The 25,147-nt window shown below is 36.7% G+C and overlaps 1 protein-coding gene and 1 pseudogene across 3 annotated transcripts in view; one reads left to right on the top strand and one right to left on the bottom strand.

Annotated features, from left to right (window-relative positions):
- CCDC102B (coiled-coil domain containing 102B) overlaps window positions 1-25,147 on the bottom strand; it is a 342,881-nt gene that overhangs the window by 41,420 nt on the left and 276,314 nt on the right. For all 3 annotated transcript variants that reach the window (XM_025365511.1, XM_025365512.1, XM_025365513.1), the window contains one exon: window positions 6,135-6,305. In XM_025365511.1, coding sequence (XP_025221296.1) covers window positions 6,135-6,305 — 171 coding nt within the window. The remainder of the gene's footprint in view (window positions 1-6,134; window positions 6,306-25,147) is intronic.
- LOC112611703 lies at window positions 22,614-24,402 on the top strand (annotated as a pseudogene).

Raw genomic sequence — 25,147 nt, 5'->3', positions numbered from 1 at the left:
GATCGTCCGGCACTCCCCAGTGAGATGAACCCAGTACCTCAGTTGAAAATGCCGAAATCACCGGTCTTCTGTGTCGCTGGCGCTGGGAGTTGAAGACTGGAGCTGCTCCTATTCGGCCATCTTGCTCCGCCCCCCCCCAATGATATTTTTGACAGAAATAGAAAAAAAATGCTCAAAATATATTTGGAATCATAAAAGATCTCAAAGTAGTCTTAAAAAGAACAAATCTAGAGGCATCAAACTTCCTGATTTCTTATTAAAAATTGATAGTAAACAAAACAATATGGTATTGGCATAAAAACAAACACATGTATGAATGGAATAGAGAACCCAGAAATAAACCCATTAATATATGGTCATCCAATTTTTGACAAGAGCACCAAAAATACGCAATGAGGAAAGGACAGTTCCTTCAATAAGTAGTATTGAGAAAGCTGGATATCCATATATTGCACCATAACAAAACTAACCTCAGAATGGATTAGACTTAGAAATGAGATCTGAAATTGTAAACTCCTAGAAGTAAACCTAGGGAAAAGTCTTCTTGACATTATTCTTGGTAATACATTTTTGAACATGATATCCAAAGCACAAGGATCAAAATAAAAAATAAACGAATTGGAACTACATCAAACTAAAAAGCTTCTATGCAGAAAAAAAAAAATGAAAAGGCAAACTAAAGATACAAATAAAATTTTTTCAAGCCATATGACTTACAAAGGGTTCATATTAAAATTTATTTTAAAATTCATACAACTCAATAGCAAAAATACCCAAAAATAACTTGTTTAAAAAATGGGCAGAATATGTGAATAGACATCTAACTAATATAAACAAATAGTCAAGAGGTATTTGAAAAGGTGCTCAACATCACTAATCATCAGAGAAATTCAAACTGTAACCACAATGATACATGACCTCACACTTATCAATATGGCCATTATCAAAAAGTCACACTTTTCAAGATGGCTATTATCAAAATGAATAAATAAATAAATAACAAGTGTTGGTGAGGATGTAGAGAAAAGAAAACCCTTTTGTACTATTGGTGAGCATCTAAATTGATATATCCGTTATGGAGAATAGTATGAGGGTTCCCAAAAACATTAAAATTAAAAAATAGATCTACCATATGATTCTGCAATTTCTTGTCTGGAGATAGCATGTATACATCTGTATACACACTATGCATACAGGTGCATGTATATATGTGTATATGTCTATACACATTGTGTATATATACATGTGTATGTGAAATGAAATCAATATCTGAAAGAGATACCTGTACTCCATGTTCATTGCAACATGTTCACAATGGCTAAGATGTGAAAACAAGCTAAGCGTCCACGGTTGGATAAATGGATAAATTGTGAGATTCACTCACACACAGAAATGGATATGTTGTGAGATACACATACACACATAGAAATGGATAAGTTAGGAGATACACACACACATACACACAGAGAAATATTATTTAGCTTTAAAAAGAAGGAAATTCTGCCATTTGTGACAACATGGAAGAACCCAGAGGACATTCTTTGTTCATTTATTTAATTAGACCCCAGATTTTCTCCTATGGGCCAAAGTACGTACTATTCTATTCTCTCTACAGTACAGAGGACAACTAACTTACTTTCATTTACTTAAACTATGTTGACCTGTGGAAGTTGAAAACTTCCTATTTGACGGTTCCAGTTAAACACTAATTGCAAGTTGAAGAATTTGCTACTATTAAATTGAAAAGTTCAGCAATAAAACTAATATAATTTTCTTTTCAATGAGAAATCAAATTGAGGAGATGCTGATAGTTATTTAAAGTAAAATTTTAGTTTCATGATTAAGATTTTTTCCTAACTCACCGAAACAGTGATGACCTTTAATCAGAGAAAAACTGGTTAAATTACAACTGCAATCAAATAATATACATTATAATATGCATGTGAGTTAACGGTGCTTTGGGTCTACTATGGTAATCAATTGATTCGATTAGAGGTACAGAAAATTATAAGGTGTTGTGTGTTAAATATATATTTCAATACACCTATTTCTAGACTTCAGATGTGAAATATTCCCAATTACTTTTCCCTATGATACTATGATTCCTAAAGATTCTGTTGGAAAGCAGCACGCATTCCATTTGCCAGACAAGTTATTGGACCATGCCTCCATTCATGCTCGGGAAATATATTCCTCCCACAGCAAAGAACAGCAAATATTTTTTCTCCCTCTCTCTCTCTCACACATACACACATACACACACTCTCATTCACATACAGTATAATGTAGGCCACTCACTTGGTCACAAACTGTGTTTCTCCCTTCTTCACTTGAAATCTTTTTACCCCCTCATCAAGGTACCCAAGCAAGGTTCCAAACATGGCATTAGCCTCAAAGTTCAATGACACTATAGTTCTCCGGAATGCCGACAAATATTTTAAAAATGTAATTACTTATAGGAAGATACAGCAGACTATTTTTTTCCTTCAAATAAATGTAGAATACACCAAAAAAAAAAACCAAAAAAAAAAAACAAAAAAAAAAAACCCTCATGATTATCTCCACATCGAATCTCAGTATATATGCCTGTTCTTGCTCTAGAGATCTATGTACTAAATAAAGCAAGTACTGCCCCGCACCACTCCCCCAACACACACACATGCTTGCCCAATATACTATTGTGAAACTAGGACAGAAAAATTTCTATAAAAGGTTCCATATAAAAAGTGGAAATAGAAAACATTCATGGAATCTACTTGGTAGATGTTGCAAGGGCACCTACACTGACCATGGAACATATTCCCGTATTTGGCCTGGGTTCTGCTCCCTGAAAATAGCTGCCAGGTCTATAGTTTCTATGTTCCTTAGCTCTACTCTCTAGAAGGTCCTGCTAGTGTTATTAGATACTGTGGTCATATCTGAACTTGCCATTGGAGAATATTCTCTCTCAGGGAGTTGAGAGCATGCTCAGCTGGCTTCATTCTCATGGAAGTTTGGAGGAACAAAGGATTATGTTAATCTTGAGAAATGAGTCTATTTTAGCCCAAACTAGAAGCTCACTCACCAGTATAATATTCATTAATGACTTAGTAATCTTTTTCTTTCCCTACTTGATTCCAGTAAATTTCATAGGTCAATATTCACACCAGTAATCTTTTTAGAAACATTTCTGTATCTTTCAGGTACTTACAGTTACCTTGAATTATAAAATGTTCTGGTAGAGTCACAATCTTATTCTCTTCTCCCTACACTATTTTTGTTCAGCATAAATAATTTACAGGAAACAAATAGATTCAGAGCTTTAGCATTAGGTTTGATGATTTGGTCCTTGCCACAAAGTTCAATTTTAGTAGACATTTATTGTTCAAAACCATCCTAATTTATATATTTTACCTTTTGGATGGAAATCAGGTGGTCTTACAACTCTTACAATTAGGAAGTCACAGAACTACTTAAATTTCTATATTACCTTATATACCTCTTTGAAAACTTGATAATTCTTTTCTGAGTTCACCTTTTTTTAAGCATTTGCCAAATGCACCAATATCAAAAAAGGAATATTAGTTCATATCTTTTCACCTAAAAATCACAAGGTCATTCTGCAAATTACTGGCTTTCCAGTGTATTACAGGAAACTAATGTATTGAATGTTAGATTCCATCATTCCAGACTTAATTTTCTCACCACCTACTTTTTATTTTACAAAGGTATTTCTTTTTTTTATCTGTATAAATATACGGGGTGCAAGTGTAATGTTGTTACATGGGTGTATTGCACAGTGGTGAAGTCAGGACTTTCAGTGTATCCATCACCGGAATAATGGACATTTTACCCTTCAAGTAATTTCTTATCATTTACTCTCTTTCCTCCCCACCTTTCCGAGTCGCCACTGTCTGTCATTCCGCTCTCTATCTCCATGTGTACACATTATTTATCTCCATCTGGTAAGTCAGAATATGTGGTGTTTGTCTTTCTGTGTCTGAGCGCTTTCTGTTAAAAAAAAAAATGAACTCCAGCTTCATCTATGTTGTTGCAAAAGACATGGTTTCATTCGTGTTTGTAGGTGAATAGTACTCCACTGTGTAAATAGATCACATTTTTAATCCACTCCTCCATTGATGGGCACAATCCATTGAGGTTGATTCTCTATGGCTGCTATTGGGAATAGTGCTATAATAAACATACAGGTGCAGGTATCTTTTTTGATATAATGATTTTTTTTTTCCTTTAGGTAAATATCCAGGAGTAGGATTGCCGGTTAAAATAGTAGTTCTATTCTCAGTTCTTTGAAAAATCTGCATATTGTTTTCATTAGAGGTTGTTCTTGTATTGGAGCAATGTCATCTATTTTAATATTTGTTTTTTTAAAATTATTGTAATGACCATACCAGTCAGCATCAACTAAGTTTTTGCTTTGTTTTGTTTTGTTTGTAGCAACAAACAACTCCAAATCTCAGTGGCTTCTGACAATAAACATGACTTTCTACTCGTATAGATTCCATTTTGGGTCAGCAAAGGCTTAGTTTTATGCTCTCTTAATTTCAGAATCGCTGAGAGAATCATGCCACGACGTGGTGGCCTCAGGACGTGCGACATGACAGAAAATACGTATTTTTTTTAAAAAAGAAACACGCCAGAGTCCTGTGTTCCCTCTCAAAGCTTCTGAAGGTGCTGGCATGCACAGTTCCTTCACATAAGGCACAGTCAAAGCAAATATCACATGACCAAGCCTGACTCTGATGATGTGGGAAATATAATCCTATATGGAGGAACAAATAATGTTATCCTCCTTAAGACCGCAGCTCATTATTTAAATTGCACAATTACATTGTGAATCAGATCTGTAGGGACTAGCACTTCATTAGTCCACGAACCCTAGAAGAAATTATTTCCTTACCAATAGTTTAGTCTCAAATGACATCTTAAAGCCTGTATTGACAAAAAATAAAGATTTTTTCACCATCATCACCACCACCCCACCCCCTACAACAAATACTAGCATGTTAAAATTATTCACAAAATAATGGCTAAAATAAAATAAAAAACTTAAAATCACATTCTTGAACCTTCCTACTATATTCCCCTTCCAACTTTACTCGTCCACCATCCAGCCGCACCACGCATGAATATCATTAGAAAGTACATATATATCTTCATAAAAAGAGACATAGCAAGGATGAAACGCCTGCCAAGAGCCACTAGCAAGCACAGAGGACAGTGTGTGAGCCTCATTTGTGGAATGATTGATTCTGTTTCCATATAATGTTATTAGAGAAGAAAATCCAGTTTGCTTGATTGGAATTGTTTTTACTAAAAACAAATTCTCAAAATGTGGAGTATGTTTGATTTTTAAATTACTCCATGGAAAAATAATTCAGCTGTTTATTTCTTTTATTTCCAACTGTTTCGTGTTATATAGAAACAGTCTTTTTAACCAGGGAACTATGGTTTTTGCCTGAATAGTTGTCCAACAGGAGCAGAGACAGTGACTGGAAAACCATGTGAAAGAATGCTACTGTGGGTGACAGTTCCACAATCATAGTGACATTCGAGACTGTGTTTATTTAAAAACAAAAACAAAAACAAATTTGTTGTTTGTAACTGCAGCTGCAATCACCCCCACAGTTGTAAATGTGTGCTGTTAAGATATTACACCGAGATATCTATCTTCCAAGAACTTCTAAAATATTCTATAAACCGTTATTGAGTTGACCTAACAAAACAAAATGAAGTACCTAGATTCTTTTGAACACTAAAGAGTGCTGAAAAAATATATAATATATAATAATATGTATCATACTTGTTGATATAGATGCTTAAATCTTAAAACACCCAAGCTTTATTGATACTGTGCCCATATTTAAACACACACACACACGCACACGCATGTGCACACAAGATCATGCTAAAGTATTGACACTATAGAGCACTCATAAAACATACTATTACCACCACAAACATGTGCACATTGTCTGTGTAATCTTATTTCTTTCTTAACTCTTTTTAAATTGATTTAAGATATGAATATTTATATTCCCATTAATGCCATATGTTAATAAGAGAGACAATCTTTAGATGTGCTCTAAAATACTATTTAGAAGCTATTCAGTACGTGTTCACTTATAAAGTAGTACCTCATCTTCTTTCTGGTTGAGTCCCTGCTTTAGTTCTTCCACTTGTAATCTTAGTTTCTTTACTTCTGCCTCATTTTGATCCACTCGGTTGTTTGCATGAGTCAGTTCTGCAATATTTGCCTGGTATTGTCTGCTTAGTTTATAGTAGGCATGTTGAAGGTTCAATAATTCCTTTCAAAAGAAAACAAAAAATTACATTATTTACAGTCTACTCTGATAAAATCAGAAGAATGGCAACTTCTTTTGACAAAAGAGAAAAACATTTTAGGAAGAATTTAGATGAGCCATCATCTTCATTTGGAATTCTACATTTCTGTAATCAAATATTATAATTAGTATATGACTATCAATGAAAGATATGTGACTAAAATACAATACACTCTATGTTGTTTTCTAAATGATCTATTTTGCACCTTATACAAAAGTAGTTTTTATATAACCTTCCCCCAAAAGGAAATCACATAACCATAAACAAAAAAATATAAATACATGCAAAAAAAGTTGTTCATCCTGATCACCCACTAACTCAGCAGATGCTAAAAGTTCGCACACTACATGATTTAATTATTTTCTGAAGAAAATAGGTTTTGTGAGGCTGTGGTCATGTCGTCACCGGCCACACCTTCTGAAACCACATGAACCAGGCTCAGAAACCTGCAGTAAGGACCCGTCATGGGTAAAGAAATATATTAATATATCACAGGGTGATTGGACTGCAAATCAGTCTTGTTATAATTAATACCATACACTATATAAATTAACAGGTTACAATAATTATCCTCAGATTATTAATATCATTTCTCATTTTTAGTTAAAATTTGCAGTGTAAAATGAATTGTACTATCATTATAGAAAACATCTTTATTGGGCCGGGCACGGTGCCTCACGCCTGTGATCCCAGCACTTCGCGTGGCCGAGGTGGGAGGATCACGAGGTCAGGAGATCGAGACCATCCAGATAACATGGTGAAACCCCATCTCTACTAAAAAAAAAATACAAAAAATTCGCCGGGCTTGGTGGTGGGTGCCTGTAGTCCCAGCTACTCGGGAGGCTGAGGCGGGAGAATGGCATGAACCCCAGAGGTGGAGCTTGCAGTGAACCAAGATGGTGCCACTGCACTCCAGCCTGGGCGACAGAGCGAGGCTCCATCTCAAAAAAACAAAAAACAAAACAAAACAAAATATATTAAAACTATAAAGAAAAAGTTAGCCTCTGGTTCTTCATAACGATATAATATTGTAGGAAAACCCAAGGATATTTCTTTGGTTTCCTAAAACACACTGTCATATTACTTTATATACAAAAATCACAAATAGGCAATCATAAAAAAATGCATTGGTAATTATCTTAGGACGTCTAGGTAGAAATTGAAAGTGGAATTATTTTCACATCTCAAATCATCAGTAATACTAATGCTGAATTCATGATCCAAAAGTTAAAAATAGCCATAAAATATTGGAAAATAAATGTGGATGTGGTGTTTTTCTCTTAATCAAAACTTTAGGGGAAGTTTTACTAAGTATCCCAAATCATGAGATCACAAAATGATAAATTCAATCACAATAAGTATATAATTTGCATATAACAAAATATATTTAGTATCTCTCAAATTAGGGGCACATCATTTTGAATTTATGTAACATTTTTGACCTGACAAAATTACAGATATTATAGAAAATTGTAGTGGCGGCCAGGGCTTAAGGACAGGGTAGGAGGAGGGTAAGGTAGATGTGAAGGTAGCTTAAAAGGAACCTTGTGATGAGAATGTTCTCATCACAATCTGGGCATAAGGGACGTCCAGATCTGTCTGCATTATTTTATACAACCGCATATGAATCTAAAAATATCAGAAATAAAAAGCTTAATTGAAAAAATCAAGATGCCTTCAGACTGGCAAAGGCTAAGTATGGTAAGATAATCTGCCAGTAAAATGTGGAGAAATAAGGATTCATTTATGGGGAAACACGGGCAATATTTTTTAATTAAAAATGCACATAAAGTCAGACCCAGCCATTGTATTTCCAGGAATGTATTCCACAGACATACGCATAGTTGTATGAAATGTTGTGATTATGAGAATATTTGTTGCAGCATTGTTTTGTTGTTGCTGGTGTTTGCAGTAAATGCTGGAAACTAAATGTCCGTGAAATTAGCCTGATTAAGAAAAACCATTAAACCGTTAAATATAATATGGCAGCCTTTTATATATTCATATGGAGAGATCTCCAAAATGTTAAAGCAAAATGCAAAACTGTGTGAAGTGTATGGTATTAGAAGAAACAAGCTGATATAAAGCGACTTTTGACCTGACACAATTGATAAGTTGCAGGCTCTTAGTCTCTGTGAATCCCAGCTTTCCGAAGTCCCGAAGAGGTGGGGTGAGGGTGTGGATACAGGGCAGGACCTGGCAGAGAAAATGCTGGTCCTCACTCTCAGGGAGCAGGGAGTTTGAATGAAAGAGAAAGCCCCCCATGCCTATCAACTATTGCCTGTCTCAAGAATGTCCACCTCCTAGTATCCACTGAAAACAGGAGCGTCAAATGAAGGGGACATTTTTAGTTTCTGTCCTGCAAATCCTGCCCCTTCATTCCATAGGAGTCAAAATCACAACCATTGATATTTAAACCTTAATGATGCCAACAGGCAGCTAGAAACAGATAGATTTGGCTTGGGCAGCTAGACAGGATACTCAAACTGGTTTTCTGGGTAAGCTTGCCCTGTCACTTCAGTCGCTTCACAGTAACACTGTCATTTATGCACCATCACTGAGTTTGCTAAATTATACCACACATAACATTTAAAATGGAAACAGATTTCTCATTTCTTCTCTTCAGAATGCAATTTTCAAATGTCAAGTTCTATACCATATTCTTTTACAAAGAAACATGTAATAGGGAGCACAATTCTATTATTTGGAACAACAATGGAACATTTAAAAAAAGATCTTTCTTGATCTGTCAGGCATAAAGAATGTGCTGCACAAATAATTCAGAACTTAATGGGAAAGTGATAACTTTGCAAGTTGATGGCTTTCTCTCCAGCATTTTGCACCTAGTTACAATTACTTACATGACTTTGTGCTTTAGCAACATTATTTCTTATATCATTAATGCTTTGTCAGTAGGTGTGTAAAATTTACTTAGATTGATTTAAAAGGAGTAAGCAAAAAGCCTTCAGTGTTCATACAAGGGAAGAGGAAGGAATGAACAAAAGGAAGGAAGGAAAGGCATCTCTATTTGTCAACGTGAATTCTACCCCGGTCATATGCCATTTTTATAAGCAGAGCCCTGGCATTCATGTTCTACAGTTTGGCCATTTGCTCAGAGAATATCAACTTATTCTCAGGCCTAGGAGGTACCTATGTATTTGTGAAACTATATTCTCAGTAAGTCATACCCAAGCCAGCAGCAACGGCATCACTTGGGAACTTCATTCAAGACCTACTGAATCTGAAACTCAGGGACTCGAGCCCAGAAGTTGTGGGTTTAACAAGTCCGCAAGGTGTTTCTGATTCACCATAAAGTTTGAGAACCATTGGTATAAGCCAGTTCTAATAAGCTTTCCTCTTGCCAGTGACTATGTTAGAAAAGTGGATGTAACTTAGCTGCACAATGAAAAAAGAGAAAAAGTATCCTTGAGTGGGAAATAATTTTTTAGAAATGTTTATGACTTAAAAATATGCAAAGAAGATACTTGCGCCTTGAGTTACAACAACAATCTGAGACTTTGGGGGAGTCCTGCTTACACCTGGGGTTGGTAGACCCTTGGTATTTTTTGTTACGTGAGAAAATATATCCAATTATATTTAGAGCCAAACTCATAGCTCAACATATTCTAATTGTGTTCGTAGAGTGCCTCAATAAAGGTAAGAATTGGATTTCACTTTAAGGAGAAAAATACATTGCTTCCTTAATGCAAAGATATTTTAAAAATCAGTCTAAATTGATAAAATCAGTTTAAAGTGATTTTTAAAATATCAGCTTAAAGTGATTTAAAAACAAAATCAGTTTAAAGGCATTAATGTTTTCCAGGTACCTACCCTATGAGAAATTCTTCACATACCTTCTCTCTCTAAATCCACATGACAATCCTGTGTTAGAGGTAATATTTTTTCCTACTTAGTCTCAGAGAGCTATGCAAATTGCTTATGGCCAACCTAACTAAAATTAATCCTACATTTTCATTTTACCAAAACAATATCACAGAGCTGGCGTTCATCTTGTTATCAGGAGGACTTATCTTTAAGATTTGACAAGTTATTTGACATTTTGATCCATTAATTCATGTCCTCTCTATTTTACTTTCAAGGGAAGAGATGGATTTCTTCTTTATTTCTCAAAGCAGGCTGTGCACAGTGGCTAATGCTTGTAGTCCCAGAACTTTGGGAGGCTGAGGCAGGTGGATCACCAGAGGTCAGGAGTTTGAGACCAGCCTGGTAAACATGGTGAAACACTGTCTCTACTAAAAATACAAAAAAAAAAAAAAAAAAAAAAAAAGCCAGGTGTGGTGGCATGTGCCTGTAGTCCCAACTACTTTGGAGGCTGAGGCAGGGAATCGCTTGAACCCAGGCGGAGGAGGTTACAGTGAGTTGAGATCCTGCCACTGCCCTCCAGCGAGGCAACAGAGCAAGACTCGATCTCCAAATAAATGAATAAATAAATAAATCTCAAAGCTATGGCCTTTGCTACTATCCATTCATTTCCATTAATTTTGTGATAGAAAAGTGATGGGAATCTCCTCACACACTCATTTTGTTCTTTCCATACATGTTACAGTAAATAGTGAAGGTATATAGGATCATACAGTATAATCCAATGAATATGTTAGATGCTATTATTATCTAAAATTGCAGTATCTTTTATAACTTGCATATAAATGTACGATTGGAAAGCATCCAAAATGAATCCCAATTTGAAGATTTAGTGGTTTGCATTTGAAGAGAGAATTAGGTAGATAGTAATCTCTATATGTACTTCAGAGCAAGCTTATTCTAATATGCTGTAATGATAAAAAAATACATAATTACTGTGCTATATATTCATATTCTGGAAGAGAAAAATCTGAACAGAAAATATGTATAAAAATATACAGTAATAAAGATTATTTGTCAGCATGTAATCCTCTGTAAATCTAAATCTATGCAACTGATAGTACATATAATTCACAGTTCTTTTATAAGCAGATCTCTATGATTTCAGATCTTGATATAGAAAAGAAACATATAAAATGTGTTTGTGTATATATTTTTAATAGAGTAATACAGTATTAGTTTCTCATATAGATTGAATCAGTTTCCAAAGATGTGAAATATTTGATGGAATGCTTTAAATTATATATATTGTTATGGCATTAGTTTATTTTGTTATATGTAAGGATATTGCTTTCTATCTAGAATTAATTGTACATATAATACATCAACTACTGAAGGTTGAGTTTAGTCATAGCAAGCTAACAAAATATATTTTCTTATACCTTAAAATGACATAATGAGAATCTGGTAAATATAAATCAAATCAGTTTATATGTATCTCATTGAAGGAAAAACAAAACATCATACAGGAAATTTAAAAGTACTATTATATATGTTATTTCTATCCATTCAAATTTTTAATACATAGAAATTTATAAATTTCTGCATCTATAATATCAAATATGTGTATTAATAATATACTGATCTGTAGATAACATATAATTCATCATATAACACATGGTTCAACTATATTTAAGAGAAAAAACAGTATGGAAAATTGGAAATAACTTGCTCATGGTCCGTTGAAGCCTTGTTATACACTCACCACAAGTAATAATGCTATCAACGAGGGCAGACTTTCTCTTCTCAAAAGTTGACCCAGATACATTGGATTGTTATAACAATCAAATGCATCTACTTAAATACATTAAAGAAGTCACAATACCACTCAAGTTAAACACATTATAATTTTTGTACTACCTACCTGTTTTTAAGATAATTCTCACTATATCAAATTCCTACCTCAGAAAATACAGAAACCAAAGGAACATGTATCTTCAACAAGAATAAATTCAATGTTATTCATAAACATTTATGATACATGGTGACAGATGATAGCTTTAAAATAAGAGCATTTTATTCATCTTAATTGGCATATTTAGTGGGTCCACTTAACATCTTATGTGTTAAATATAGTGTGATTTAGTATTGTCTATAGTGTTGATATAATATCATTCATTCCACAAGCATTCACTAAATGTCTACCATGTGCCAATGACTGTGCTATGCATTTTACGTATAAAAGTGAACAAGTTAGATACGATCTCTAACCTTGTAAAGCTTAGAATAGATTTAAAAACCATCAAATAAGGATATTTGTCAATTGTGACAATTACCAAAAAATGCTCATGATTTTTTAAGATAGAGAATAATTAATGAGGGGTGGAAGAGAAGCAGGAAAAATCAAGTGACAGGAAGTTTCTGTCCTGTGCCTCTGAGATCCCAGTTCTGTATGGAAGGACGTATTTCACTAGCTGCTGGAAAAACGGTCTCACAACAGCTCTTCACCGACAGCTCTTTCCTCTTGGCTGCAAAGAGACTCCTTACCAAGTCCACACCTACTTCCTGGGGCGGCGATCATTTTAGAAGTATAAAGGACTGTTGCTACCCCAACTTGGGACAGGTCCAAAGGTCCATCCCAGCTTCAGAAGTACCCCAAGGATCAGCTGAGGTCCCATAATCACAGCCCTCCCAGTCCTACTTCTCCCTCTGACCTGGGCTGCTTGGTTCTCCCCATAGCTAATGTACTACCTAGTACACTTCCTGCATGTTGGTATCTCCAGGATCCACTTCCCAGGTAACAGGCTTCAGCATCTGGTGTCCCTGGCTGTCACTTTAGAATATCTGCCCTGCAGAATGAAATTTCCTGGCAAACGTCAGTCCATGGATGGAAAATAGATGATGGAAACTTTACTGAGAAAGTAATGTATAAAACTGTGTGAATCCACAATATCGTACTCTGTAAATTAGAGTTAGTTTTGGATCTCTATATGTAACAATGCTTGAATATGTGTAAAGTGAGTAGAGTAATTAGAAGCCTAAAAAATTCAAAATCAAATTTTGGAGTATGTCTTTGTATTTATTCAATGCCACAGATAAGTAGGCAAATGATCAAAAATATTTGTTGAGCATCCACTAATGTTTTATCTAGTCAGTTATGTAAACGTTCCCAATTACATTCAAGTATTGAGAAAATATAGAAAAAAAAATCAACAAATTTTATCTTATTTCTAAGTTCTACTTTCCCCATCTGTAAAAGCGCATCTAAAAGCAACTTCACAAAATTGTACCTTTAAGTAATCTATATGTACATCGCTTCATGATACGAGAATTAAGTATAGCAGGAGATTGACTGCCTAGAAGGGACTGTTTTATGTGTTCATTTTGATCAGATGCAATCATAAGCATAGGTATCAGGTCCAGAGTAGACCAAGCATCTCAACAAATGCAATCAGGGATGGGGATCCTTTCTCCTTTCTTCTCTGCCATCCTCAGGTCATATGTGCTCTTTGTCCTTTGCCTGCTATTTTATAATCACAAAGTAACTGCCAAATTTTGCTGCACAGAGAGTTGAGGAGAAGCAGCAAAGATAAAAGTTGTTTCTCCTAATGAGATTTGTGTCCGTTTGTTGATAAGACAATCTCCTGATACTATATATGGGAAAACATGATAAAGAGAAAAACATTGCACATAAGAATGAAAAAGTTATGATCATTTAAATGATACATACATAAAAGACACGGTTTAAACAAGATAATTTTTCTTTTTATTTGAAAAAATACTAATTTATTCTTTTAAATTATGAGACCATAATATTATTTGTTTCTTGTTATTTGACAACTGCTATTTATTTTTATCATGTTCCGGAGTTAATTTGATAGACCTAAAACACTATCTTTGTGGGAAAAAAAAATATTTAGAGACAGATGTCTGGGGGAGTATATTCTTCCTTACACATTTTTTTATGGACAGACTTCCGTTAGAAAGTGAAAGACTGGAAGATAGCATTGGATGACAAGATGACATGGAGTTGACTTATTTGAGGGAGAAGGGTATTGCAGGTAGGTGGGAGGACCCTTCTAACAGATTTTTAAGCATTATGTATTGAGGAGAAGGGGGGAGAGCATCAGATGATTTGGTTGTGGGCAGACAGGGTAAAGATCTTAAAATCCCGGTATAGAGTTTGAATCTAATTTTTACTTAAATGTTTGGAGAAGGCATGGAAAGTAAAGGAAAACATTGATCGAGAGAGTGAAGTATACATCGTTTCTGAAAACAAACAAACAAACAAACAAAAAACCAAAACACTTTCATCTCACTTAAAGAGGTAATGACAGTAATAGAGAACTAGTGAAGAGAGAATTACAATAAAGTTGATTCAGTTACGATATTTTCATCTGTGATTAACACGAAAAAGACAGGCAAAATTCAAGAAATGTTTTTGTCTTACATGATAAATCTAAGGTTACAGTGGCTTCATGGTTGTTAATTTGGCAGTTCAGTAACCCTGCTAAGGACTGGGTTCATATTTCAATGTTGAGAACTGTGGTTGCCTGCATTATTTTTCACAAACATTTGGCGCTCATCCTGAGAGTATGATTATACAGCCCCTGCTGTTGAAATCAGGTATGGCCATGTGAATATCTTTGGCCAAGGAAATACAGGAGAAGGGATGTTTGTCATCTCCAGGTAGCTGAAGAGTACCATTCACCACACCCTCTTTTTTCTGCGTCTACAATTGTATCAAAATGTACACTTGCATCCCTCTGTCACTTTGTGGCACTGGAAGACATGTGGGTGGGCAAGAAAGAACTGTTTTTTTTGAAGCCATCTTGATTTTCAGGTTTATTGTTGCTATAGCACAATCCAGCTTGTTCAAGCTGGTGCAGTGTTCTCAGTGTTGTTGTTTTAATAGTTTCACTAAAGTGTGAAAAAAATTTACTAGTTCTCCAGGACTTCACTTTATGTCTAAATGGCTAAAGTTGTGTCATATGTTAATGTTTAAACCCATCTGTGATCAGGAAAACATACCTACTAAATAAATTACTCTAATAATTAGGTCTTGGGCCTAAGAATGGAGCCTTTAATAATGAAGTGCAAGGGGGCCATAAGAGAGGGAAAATATATGAAAAATTAGACTTGTATCACTACAGGGAAACTGGAAAAGGAGATGAATAGTAATCAACTGAGAATGTCTGTTATCTGAGATATCATTTCTCCTTTCTTCTCTTCTTTCCTTCCTTTCCTCATTTCATCCATTCATTCATCCAACTAATATTTATTGGTAATCAGCAATGTAACAACGATAAGCACCAAGGACAGAGATATGAAATTGAGACGGCCAGGTGGGAAGGGGTCCCCAAAGAAACTCCATCCAGCCTGTACCCTGGGATGGAGCCACAGTAGTTCACACTGTTTGCAGCAGGGAGGAGCCTGACCCCTTCTCTACCTGGGTAAACCTGGTATTTAATCTGTGATGTGGGAAGCACACTAGCAGGATTCTGGCTTTGCAGAGTCCCTGATTCTTTTTCTTATTTTTCCTTTTTGTCCAATAAAACCCATTTTTCTCACCCTTTAAATTGTCTGTGGGCCTAATTTTTCATGGTCATGTGACAAGGAACCCATCTTTAGCTGAACTAAGGAAAAGTCCTACAAGAAAATCAACCTGTAATCTAGTTTGCAGAAAAAAACAATAGCAAACAACAACAACAGTAACAAATCAGTAGGTACTCTACTTGGAAAGGATTGTGTTAGAGGTAAGTTAAAGAAGAGGTACACAAAGCAGTTAACAGCATGGGAAATGATGACAATATTTCCTAGAGAAAGGAACATTGGATCTGTAATTTGAAATATGAGTAAAAATTGTGATAAGAGGAATGATTGAGAGGAAGTCCTTCCAGGCAGAAATAGTAGCACATGACAAGACCAAAAGTAAGAAAGAGCATGATGTATTGAGAGGGGCCTGAACTGCAGTGCATGTGAGCGTGTGTGTGCATTGGCTTGCCTCACATGGCCATGAACTTATTAGTAGAACACTTATATATAGTGGAAAGGATTAGCTAAAATACAAATAAAATACTGTATCACCGTATCTGAATGTATCACCAATATTTCACCAGACATTAAGATCCCACAGTACGAAAAAAATCAAAATGGAAGTATAGCAATTCTATTTTTATATATAAAAAACTAATGTACTTCGCTTACAAATAAACTACTTTTTTTACAAATGTAAAATTCAAATTTCCAAATGTGATGCTGCAGGTTCCCTGACTATAAAAATAGGGTCAAAAGTAAGTATCTCTGAGGGTCATTCTCTTGTTAAAATTTTAATATAATAACTTATATAATCCTGTAACATACTATCTGTAAAACAGGACTTTACTCTGTTATAACAATCACAAATGGAAATGAGAGGACAAATGGGAAGACTATACTGATAATGTCTCTGACTAGTTTGCTCAAGAGCTGTGAATCATACTCTGTATGTGTGTGTGTGTAATATTTATCTCTGGGACTAAGGCATTCATATATATGTGTGTGTATATATGTGTGTGTCTATATATGTGTATATATGTATATAGTCATATCACTAATGGAATACTTATTAAGAATAAATAGGCTATTTTAGGTTAGAACAAATGCAGATCTAGTTTTACAATTCACACTGCATTTCCCCCCAGAAGAAATCAAGACATCCATGATTATGAAGATTCATTTTTACTATATTTATTGTAGAAAATAATAACACCCATCTCCAAAGGCCATTGGGCATGGTAAATGCATTTTTAAAAAATATCTGATAAAGTAACTAACACATAATACCATCTTCATCATGCTTTTTATACATACATTTGTTGTTTTATACATAGCTAATTAATATTGTTGTTACTACCATAAGAATAAACTATCCTCTTATGCTCTGATCATTGGCTGCACATAGCCCTTGGAGTGACTCAGAAAGAAACATAGGTAATAGACATTCCTTATGTGAAAGTTCTTTGTTCATTACATGGAGTTTCCTTTCATACATTTCTTTTCTACAATTCCCAGAGAGCTTGTACTATATCAATAGGAAAGAAATGAATGCCTTTTCTCCACTCTCAAGCAAGTCTACCTGCTATAGTCATTCAAAAACAGATGTGAGTTTATGTCATATTGATAAATACACTGTGATTCTAGTGATATGTGTGAACAAAATGAACAAAATAGTCACTGTTTCTATTCTCTAGACCAAGTATTAGATGCAGACAGCTGGAAATAAGAGAAACAGAGTTAGGAGAATCTAAGGGTAAGTAGAATAGAGGCATATTTGAAGACAACATAAGACAGAGAAGAGTGACTTGGGAAGTCTTAGATATTCATTGGGCATAAAACCCCAGAACTTTCCTGTTGTTGTTTTTTTTTTTTTTTTTTTTTTTAACAACAACAACAACAAACAGAGGTTTGCTCTGTCACTCACACTGGAATGCAGTGGCACAATCTCGGCTCATAGCAACCTCTTTTTCCCAGGTTCAAGGGATTCTCATAACTCAGCCTCTTGAGTAGCTGGGATTACAGGCAGGCACCACCGTACTGGGCTATTTTTTTTTCTTTTACCATTTTCAGTACAGACTGGGTTTCACTGTGTTGGCCAGGTTGGTCTCGAACTCCTGGCCTCAAGTGATCCATCCACCTCAACCTCCCAAAGTGCTGGGATTACAGGCGTGAGCCAATGTGCCAGGCTTACATCTTAAAACAAAAAGAGAAATTTATTTTGATTACATGCCCCACTCAACCTATAGACCAGATCTCTTTTTCCCCTCAAAGCAAAACTTTCTAAAATAGCTTTCTGTAGTTTCTTTATCCACTTATCCATCTCCAGTGTTTTTTTCTCTTTCCATTATTGCTCCTTCACATGACTCCGGGAAAACTTCTCATGTCAAAGGCACTAATGGCTTCAGGATAGCCAACCACATCACTAACTCAAATTCTCAATAATGTTCATTATTTTATGATAGTTTCTCTCTCTATATATATGTGATGATTATGTGATGATTAATATTGAGTGTCAACTTGACTGGATTGAAGGATGCAAAGCGTTGTTCCTGGGTGTGTCTGTGAGGATGCCACCAAAGGAGATTAACATTTGAGTCGGTGAATTGGGTGATGCAGACCCACCCTCCATCTGGGTGAGCACCATCTAATCAGCTGCCAGTACAGCCAGGATTAAAGCAGGCAGAGGAGCATGGAAAGACTAGACTGGCTGAGTCTTCTGGCCTCCATCTTTCTCCCATGCTGAATGCTTCCTGCCCTTGAAAGCTTTTGGACTCCTGGACCTACACCACTGGTTTGCCAGGGGCTCTAGGGCCCTTTGGCCACAGACTGAAGGCTGAACTGTTGGCTTCCCTACTTTGGGGGTTTTGGTACTCAGACTGGCTTCCTTGTTCCTCAGCTTGCAGACGGCCTATTGTGGGACTTCACCTTGTAATGGTGTGAGTCAATACTCCCTTTCATACACATCTATCCTATTAGTCTCCTGTCACTCTAGAGAACCCTAATACTATATATATATATGTTTTTGTATGTGTGTATGTGTAGATGTATGTATATATATAGACACATATGTGTGTCTATATATGTGTATCTATATGTAATTATGTATATAATATAGATACATGCACATAGTTAGATTGAGAATTTAGCTCCAGGCTTGCATATGCAAGCTTGTTTCTATCCATATCAGAGTATAAAACAAAATACTCTCATTAAATTTAAAAAAATCAAACCTCATACTATGGCAAACACTGATATGGAGGTTAGGAGCTGGAGTAATCACCAAGATGGAAAATCACCCTCATTGCCAAATGAAACCCTGGGAATACAAAGTAGAAATAAGCCCCAAATGACTCAACAGCTCAGAATACAGAAGCCCACAGAAAAATCAATCTGACAGAAAAGCTAGCTCAAAAACAAAGTTTCAAATCCTAAGAAGTAATGATTCAATGTGAGAAGGAGTAAACAAACACAGTAGAAAAAATAGCATTCAAAGAGCTTAAGCTACAGCAATGTGAAAACGCCAAAAAAACACATATTAAATGATAAACAAATTATAAATTATAATTAAATTAATAAAGTAAATTAATAGGAAACTGTGAGAACATAAAGGACAGATTTGGGGTAAAAAGTAGAACTTTCTGAAAAGCTACATAAAGTTCTAGAAATTAAAAAGACAATGGATGAATGAAATAGACATTATTGAGGAATAAATAAATATATAAAAGATCAAAATTAAATAACATGAAATGCAGAAAAATGTTCTGAAAAAAATCGTAATGAGATAGAAGGATTAACAGACATACACTGAAATCTGGAATTCCATATCAAGCTGTCTACTTGACATGTGTACATTTTACATGTATATTTTATAACTCCACAAAGGCCAGCCCTAAAGTCAATTGCAGTCAATACTTTCACTGATACTCCTTTCGTTGCCAGAACTCAGGCACATGGTTACCAATAAATAAAGGGTGGCTGGGAAATTCACTTTACCTATGTAGAGTCATCCAAGTAAGATGAGGGAATAGATACAATATGTACTTGTCAATTCTCTGCCAAACAACCAAATTAGAATTGTAAGTATATAGAAAATTTGAATGAAAAAAATGTATCTACTATAAAATGTATGTGTGGGTGTTTTAGTCCATTTTCACACTTCTATAAAGAACTTCCCAAGACTGGATAATTTATGAAGAAAAGAGGTTTAGTTGACTCACAATTCAGCATGGATGGGGAGGCCTAAGGAACCTTACAATCATGGTGGAAGGCAGAGGGGAAGCAAGGCACCTTCTTCACATGGTAGCAGGAAGTGGAAGTGCTGAAGGAAGGGGGAGGAGTCACTTATAAAACCAACAGATCTTGTGACAACTCACTATCACAAGAACAGGATGAGGGAAACCACCCCCATAATTCAATTAGCTCCATCTCCTCTCTCCTTTGACACATGGGGACTATGGAGATTACAATTCAAGATGAGATTTGGGTGGGGACACAAAGCCTACCCATATCATTCTTCCCCTGGCCCCTCCCAAATCTCACATTTTTTTCAAATTTCAAAACCAATCATGCCTTCCCAACCTTCCCCCAAATTCTTAAGTAATTCCAGCATTAACCCAAAAGTTCAAGTCCAAAGTCTCATCTGAAATAAAGCAAGTCCTTTCTGCCTATGAGCCTGTAAAATCAAAAGCAATTTAGTAACTTCCTAGATACAATGAGGGTAAAGGTATTGGGTAAATATACCTGTTCCAAATGGAAGAAATGGGCAAAAAACAAAGGGTGACAGGCCCCATGCAAGTCCAAAATCCAGTGGTGCAGTTATTAAATCTTGCATTAGTCAGGCTTCTCTAAAGGTACAGAACTAATAGGATAGATGAAAATATGAAGCAGAGTTTATTAAGGAGTATTGACTCACATGATCACAAGGTAAAGTCCCCCAATAGGCCTTCTGCCAAATGAAAAACCAGGAAGCCAGTCCAAGTCCCAAAACTTCAAAGGTAAGGAAGTAGAAAGTGCAGCCTTCAGTCTGTGGCCAAAGGCCCAAGAGTCCCTGGGAAACCACTGGTGTAGGTCTAAGAGTCCAAAAGATTTTTAGGGCAGGAAGCATCCAGCATGGGAGAAAGATGGAGGCCAGAAGACTCAGCCAGTCAGGTCCTTCCATGTTCCTCTGCCTGCTTTTATTCTAGCTGCTCTCTTAGATGATCAGACAATGCCCACCCTGATTGTGGGTGGGTCTACCTCTCCCAGTCCACTGACTCAAATGTTAATCTCCTTTGGCAACACCCTCACAGACACATGCAGGAACAATACTTTGCATGTTTCAATCTAATCAAGTTGACACTTGATATTAACCATCACAAATCTTAAAGCTCCTAAATAATCAACTTTGACTCCATGTCTCACATCCAGGTCACGTGGATGCAAGGAGTGAGCTCCCACAATCTTGGGCAGCTCCAACCCCTGTGGCTTTGCAGGGTACCAGCCCCATTGTGGCTGCTTTCATAGGCTGGCATTGAGTGCCTATGACTTTTCCAAGCACATAGTTCAAGCTGTCAGTGGATCTACCATTCTGGGGTCTGGAGGATGGTGGCCCTCTTCTCACAGCTCCACTAGGGAGTGCCCCAGTGGGGACTCTGTGTGGGGGCTATTGCCCCACATTTTTCTTCTGCACTGCCCTGGCAGATGTTCTACATGAGGACTTCATCCCTGCAGCAAACTTCTGCCTGGACATCCAGGCATTTCCATACATCCTCTGAAATTTAGTTGAAGGTTCCCAAACCTCAATTCTTGACTTCTGTGCACCTACAGGCCAAACGCCATGTGGAAGCTTATGAGCCTTGTGGCTTGTACCCTCTCAAGCAATGGCCTGAGCTGTATGTTGGCCCCTTTTAGCTACAGCTGGGATGCTGGGCACCAAGTCCCAAGACTGCCCAAAGCATCAAGCCTCTGGGCTTGTCCCAGGACATGTTTTTTCCTCCTAGGTCGACCTGTGATGGGAGGGGCTGCTTTGAAGTTCTCTGATGTGCCTTGGAGACATTTTCCCCATTGTTTTGGCAATTAACATTTGGCTCCTTGTTACTTATGAAATTTCTGTGGCAGGCTTGAATTTCTCTGCAGAAAATGGGTTTTCTTTTCTATAGCATTGTAAGGCTGCAAATTTCCCAAATTTTTACGCTCTGCTTCCCTTTTAAACATAAGTTCCAACTTCAGATGATCTCTCTCAAGTTCAAAGTTCCAGAGATCTTTAGGGCAGGGGCAAAATGCTGCCAGTCCCCTTGTTAAAGCATAGCAAAAGTCATCTTTATTCCAGTTCCCAACAAGTTCCTCATCTCCATCTGAGACCACCTCAGCCTGAGCTTCATTGTCCATAAAGGTATTAGCATTTTGGTCAAAACCATTCAACAAGTCTCTAGGGAGTTCTAAACTTTCCCACATTTTCCTGTCTTCTTCTAAGCCCTCCAAACTGTTCCAACTTCTGCTTGTTACCCAGTTCCAACGTTGCTTCCATATTTTCAGGTATCTTTATAGCAGCACTCCACTGACTGCAGTAGCAATTTATGTATCAGTGTGTTTTCACACTGCTATAAAGAACTGCCAGAGACTGAGTAATTTACAAAGGAAAGAGTTGTAATTGGCTCACAGTTCAGCATGGCTGGGGAGGCCTCAGGAAACTTACAATCATGTCAGAAGATGAAGGGGAAGCAAAGCACTTTCTTCACAAGGCAGCAGGAAGGAAGAAGGGGGAAGAGGAGAGCCCCTTATAAAACCATCAGAGCCTGTGAGAGCTCTCTCATTATCATGAGAACCACAGAGGCGAAAACACGCCCATGATTTAATTACCTTCACCTGGTTTCTCCTTTACATGGGGGCGGGGTGGGAGGAGGGTTCGGGGAGAGGGGAGGATTATAGGGATCATGGGGATTACAATTCAAGGTGAGATTAGGACCCAAAGCCTAACAATTTCAATGGATATGAGTGTGTGTCCCTATACCCCCAACCCTGACAAAACTAATGAAAAGGGAACATACTCCCTTTTCGAGAGACCATGCAATGAATATACCAACATGCAATGAATATTTACAAATATACAATGAATATTTACAAACTTCACTGTATACTTCACAAAAGAAGCCTCAACAATTTCCAACAAATTTCCATTTCAATAAATTCAAGAAATTATTGATAACTTTTGTAGTCACCAAAGCAATTAAAGTAGAATTCAAATTAAAAAAAAAGTTTTTAAGATTCTTTGGAAATTTATATGAGTTAAATAAAACAATTAAAAATTACAAATGAATGTCCTACACATACATTGTGTAGGATTCAGCCATACCACTGGCTAGAGGCTGATTTAAATACATTAAGTAAAATATAGATTCAAAATAAATGAGTTCAACTAGAAGTCATAAATAGGTCTTGATATTCATATACATATAAAATATCTATAAAGTTTCATCTAAACAGATACCAAGCACAGTGTAGGTGTACGCTATGGGAAGGTAAGTTGGTGCAAACAATTGGGAGAACAAAGTAGTGCTACCCATCAAATCTGAAGTGGTTCTTACACAGCAGTTCTATTTACTTGAAATAGAACCTGGAGAAATTTACTACATTCTTTACAATGATTTTTATAATGGCATAGTTTGTAACTGAGTATATATGTACATCCATCAATGGGTAATTGATAAATAAACCTACAGTGGTTCCTATAACATTTAAGATTAATTAGACTTTCATTTATCAATATACATACATCTGTAAAATATTTTTAGTGTAAAAAGCAAACTGCAGAATTATATAGGATAAAATCGGTCATTTAAATTTTACATAAATGAAATGTTGTTTTGAGTACACTAATATGTAGTAAAAGATCAAAACTATACACAGAAAGAACATTCACCACTGTGCATCTTCATTATAGGAAAAGAGGGAAGAAATAGAAGGCAGGCATTTTGCTATAACTGTATGTGTCCTTCTTAAAAACCATCTAAAGAATATGTGACAATCTGTCATGAGCCAACTAATGCCTTCACTGTGTTTGATAGTTAGCAGGGTCCCTTGGATGCGGGTCACCAGCACTTGGAGGAGGCCAGGCCAGGGCTCTGCTTCATCGAGGGCGCAGCTGCAGGAAAACTGTACAAGGCTATGAGCTGGATCCCAAAAGGCAGAGGCTGCAGTCAAACTCCCACCTAAAGGGGGAAGGGAGGGCCGTGACCTCCGTGAACCTGAGTAAGCTAGAGGGTGGCATGGCTTACAACATGGGCAACTGCCACTATAAGTGCCAGCTTAGACTTTGTTGTGGCACCGGGTGTGGGCCTGAAAGCTTTTGAGCAGCAGCTGCAGGCTGGTGCCAGACAGCTGGAGAGGGGGTCACATTTGAGTTTGCTCAGAAGCGGACGCAGCCCTGAGTGACACCTACTAATGACTCAGATGGGCAGCTTTTAGCCAGGTCTGCAAGGACATGAACCTCACCCTGGCTGCCACTGACAGCGGTAGGGATCCTGGCTCTAGGCTTCTCACTCATGAGCCACACACCTGTGCTACTGCATGACCATGACGAGTGGCTACATGAGGCTGCCTTCCTCCTGGGCTGGCATATATTCACACCTGCTGCCTGCCCGGGCCAGCATGCCTACCCTGCCTGGAGAGAGTGGAGCCCCAGAACTCCCCAACCCCTGCCCCTGGAGCTTCCATTCCAACTAGTGCCAAGGACTACTTCTTCCCCCTTCCAAATAACAAAGTTTGTGTTTGGGCAGGGGGAACTAAAGAAGGTAGTTCTAGTTACAACCCAGGTTCAAAATATCCGAATAGGCTCCCTCTCCAGATATTCTGCTCTACTGATGTGGAAGGTGACACTTGGATCATTGTTCATTAAAAATCTTCCGAGTGATTCGATCACTGCAGCAAAGGTGAAGAAACACTAAGTCCAAGTGAACAGAAATGGAGGAGGCAGCAATGGCCATGTGGGGTTCAGCCAGAGGCTACTGAGATCATCTAAGAGATGACTCTCACCTTACCCACCCTGAACTCGATGTCAACACATTTCCTATTCCAATTGGCATAAAGATGGTGGCTGATAAACACTCATCACCTGTATGGATGAAACAATGAATGAGCATAATCAAAGTACTCAGATCCTTATTCTACATAATGGAGTCCAAATGAAAGGTCCAAATTCCCTTGCCAAGCAATTGTTTAGATTACTTAAATGTCCCTATGCAGTGATTGTCAGTTATTTCCTTTGAGTCAGAGAACCAAATGAAAGGGAAAAGAAAAAGGATAAAAAAATAAAGATACAATAACTGGCAAAAATAAGGTCACTAGATGAATGTTTAAGTGAACCTGGAAACATTGAAGGAAAAAATTACCGAGCCTAATAAGCCAGATCATATTTATTTTTACATCATATTTATGTATGTCATTCTATTTATGTTATCCTGAGGGTATA

The sequence above is a fragment of the Theropithecus gelada genome, chromosome 18, assembly GCF_003255815.1.
Source record: "Theropithecus gelada isolate Dixy chromosome 18, Tgel_1.0, whole genome shotgun sequence".
Classification (NCBI taxonomy): Eukaryota; Metazoa; Chordata; class Mammalia; order Primates; family Cercopithecidae; genus Theropithecus; species Theropithecus gelada.
Note: the sequence above shows the minus strand (reverse complement) of the source record. Positions and strands in the feature narration are given on the sequence as shown.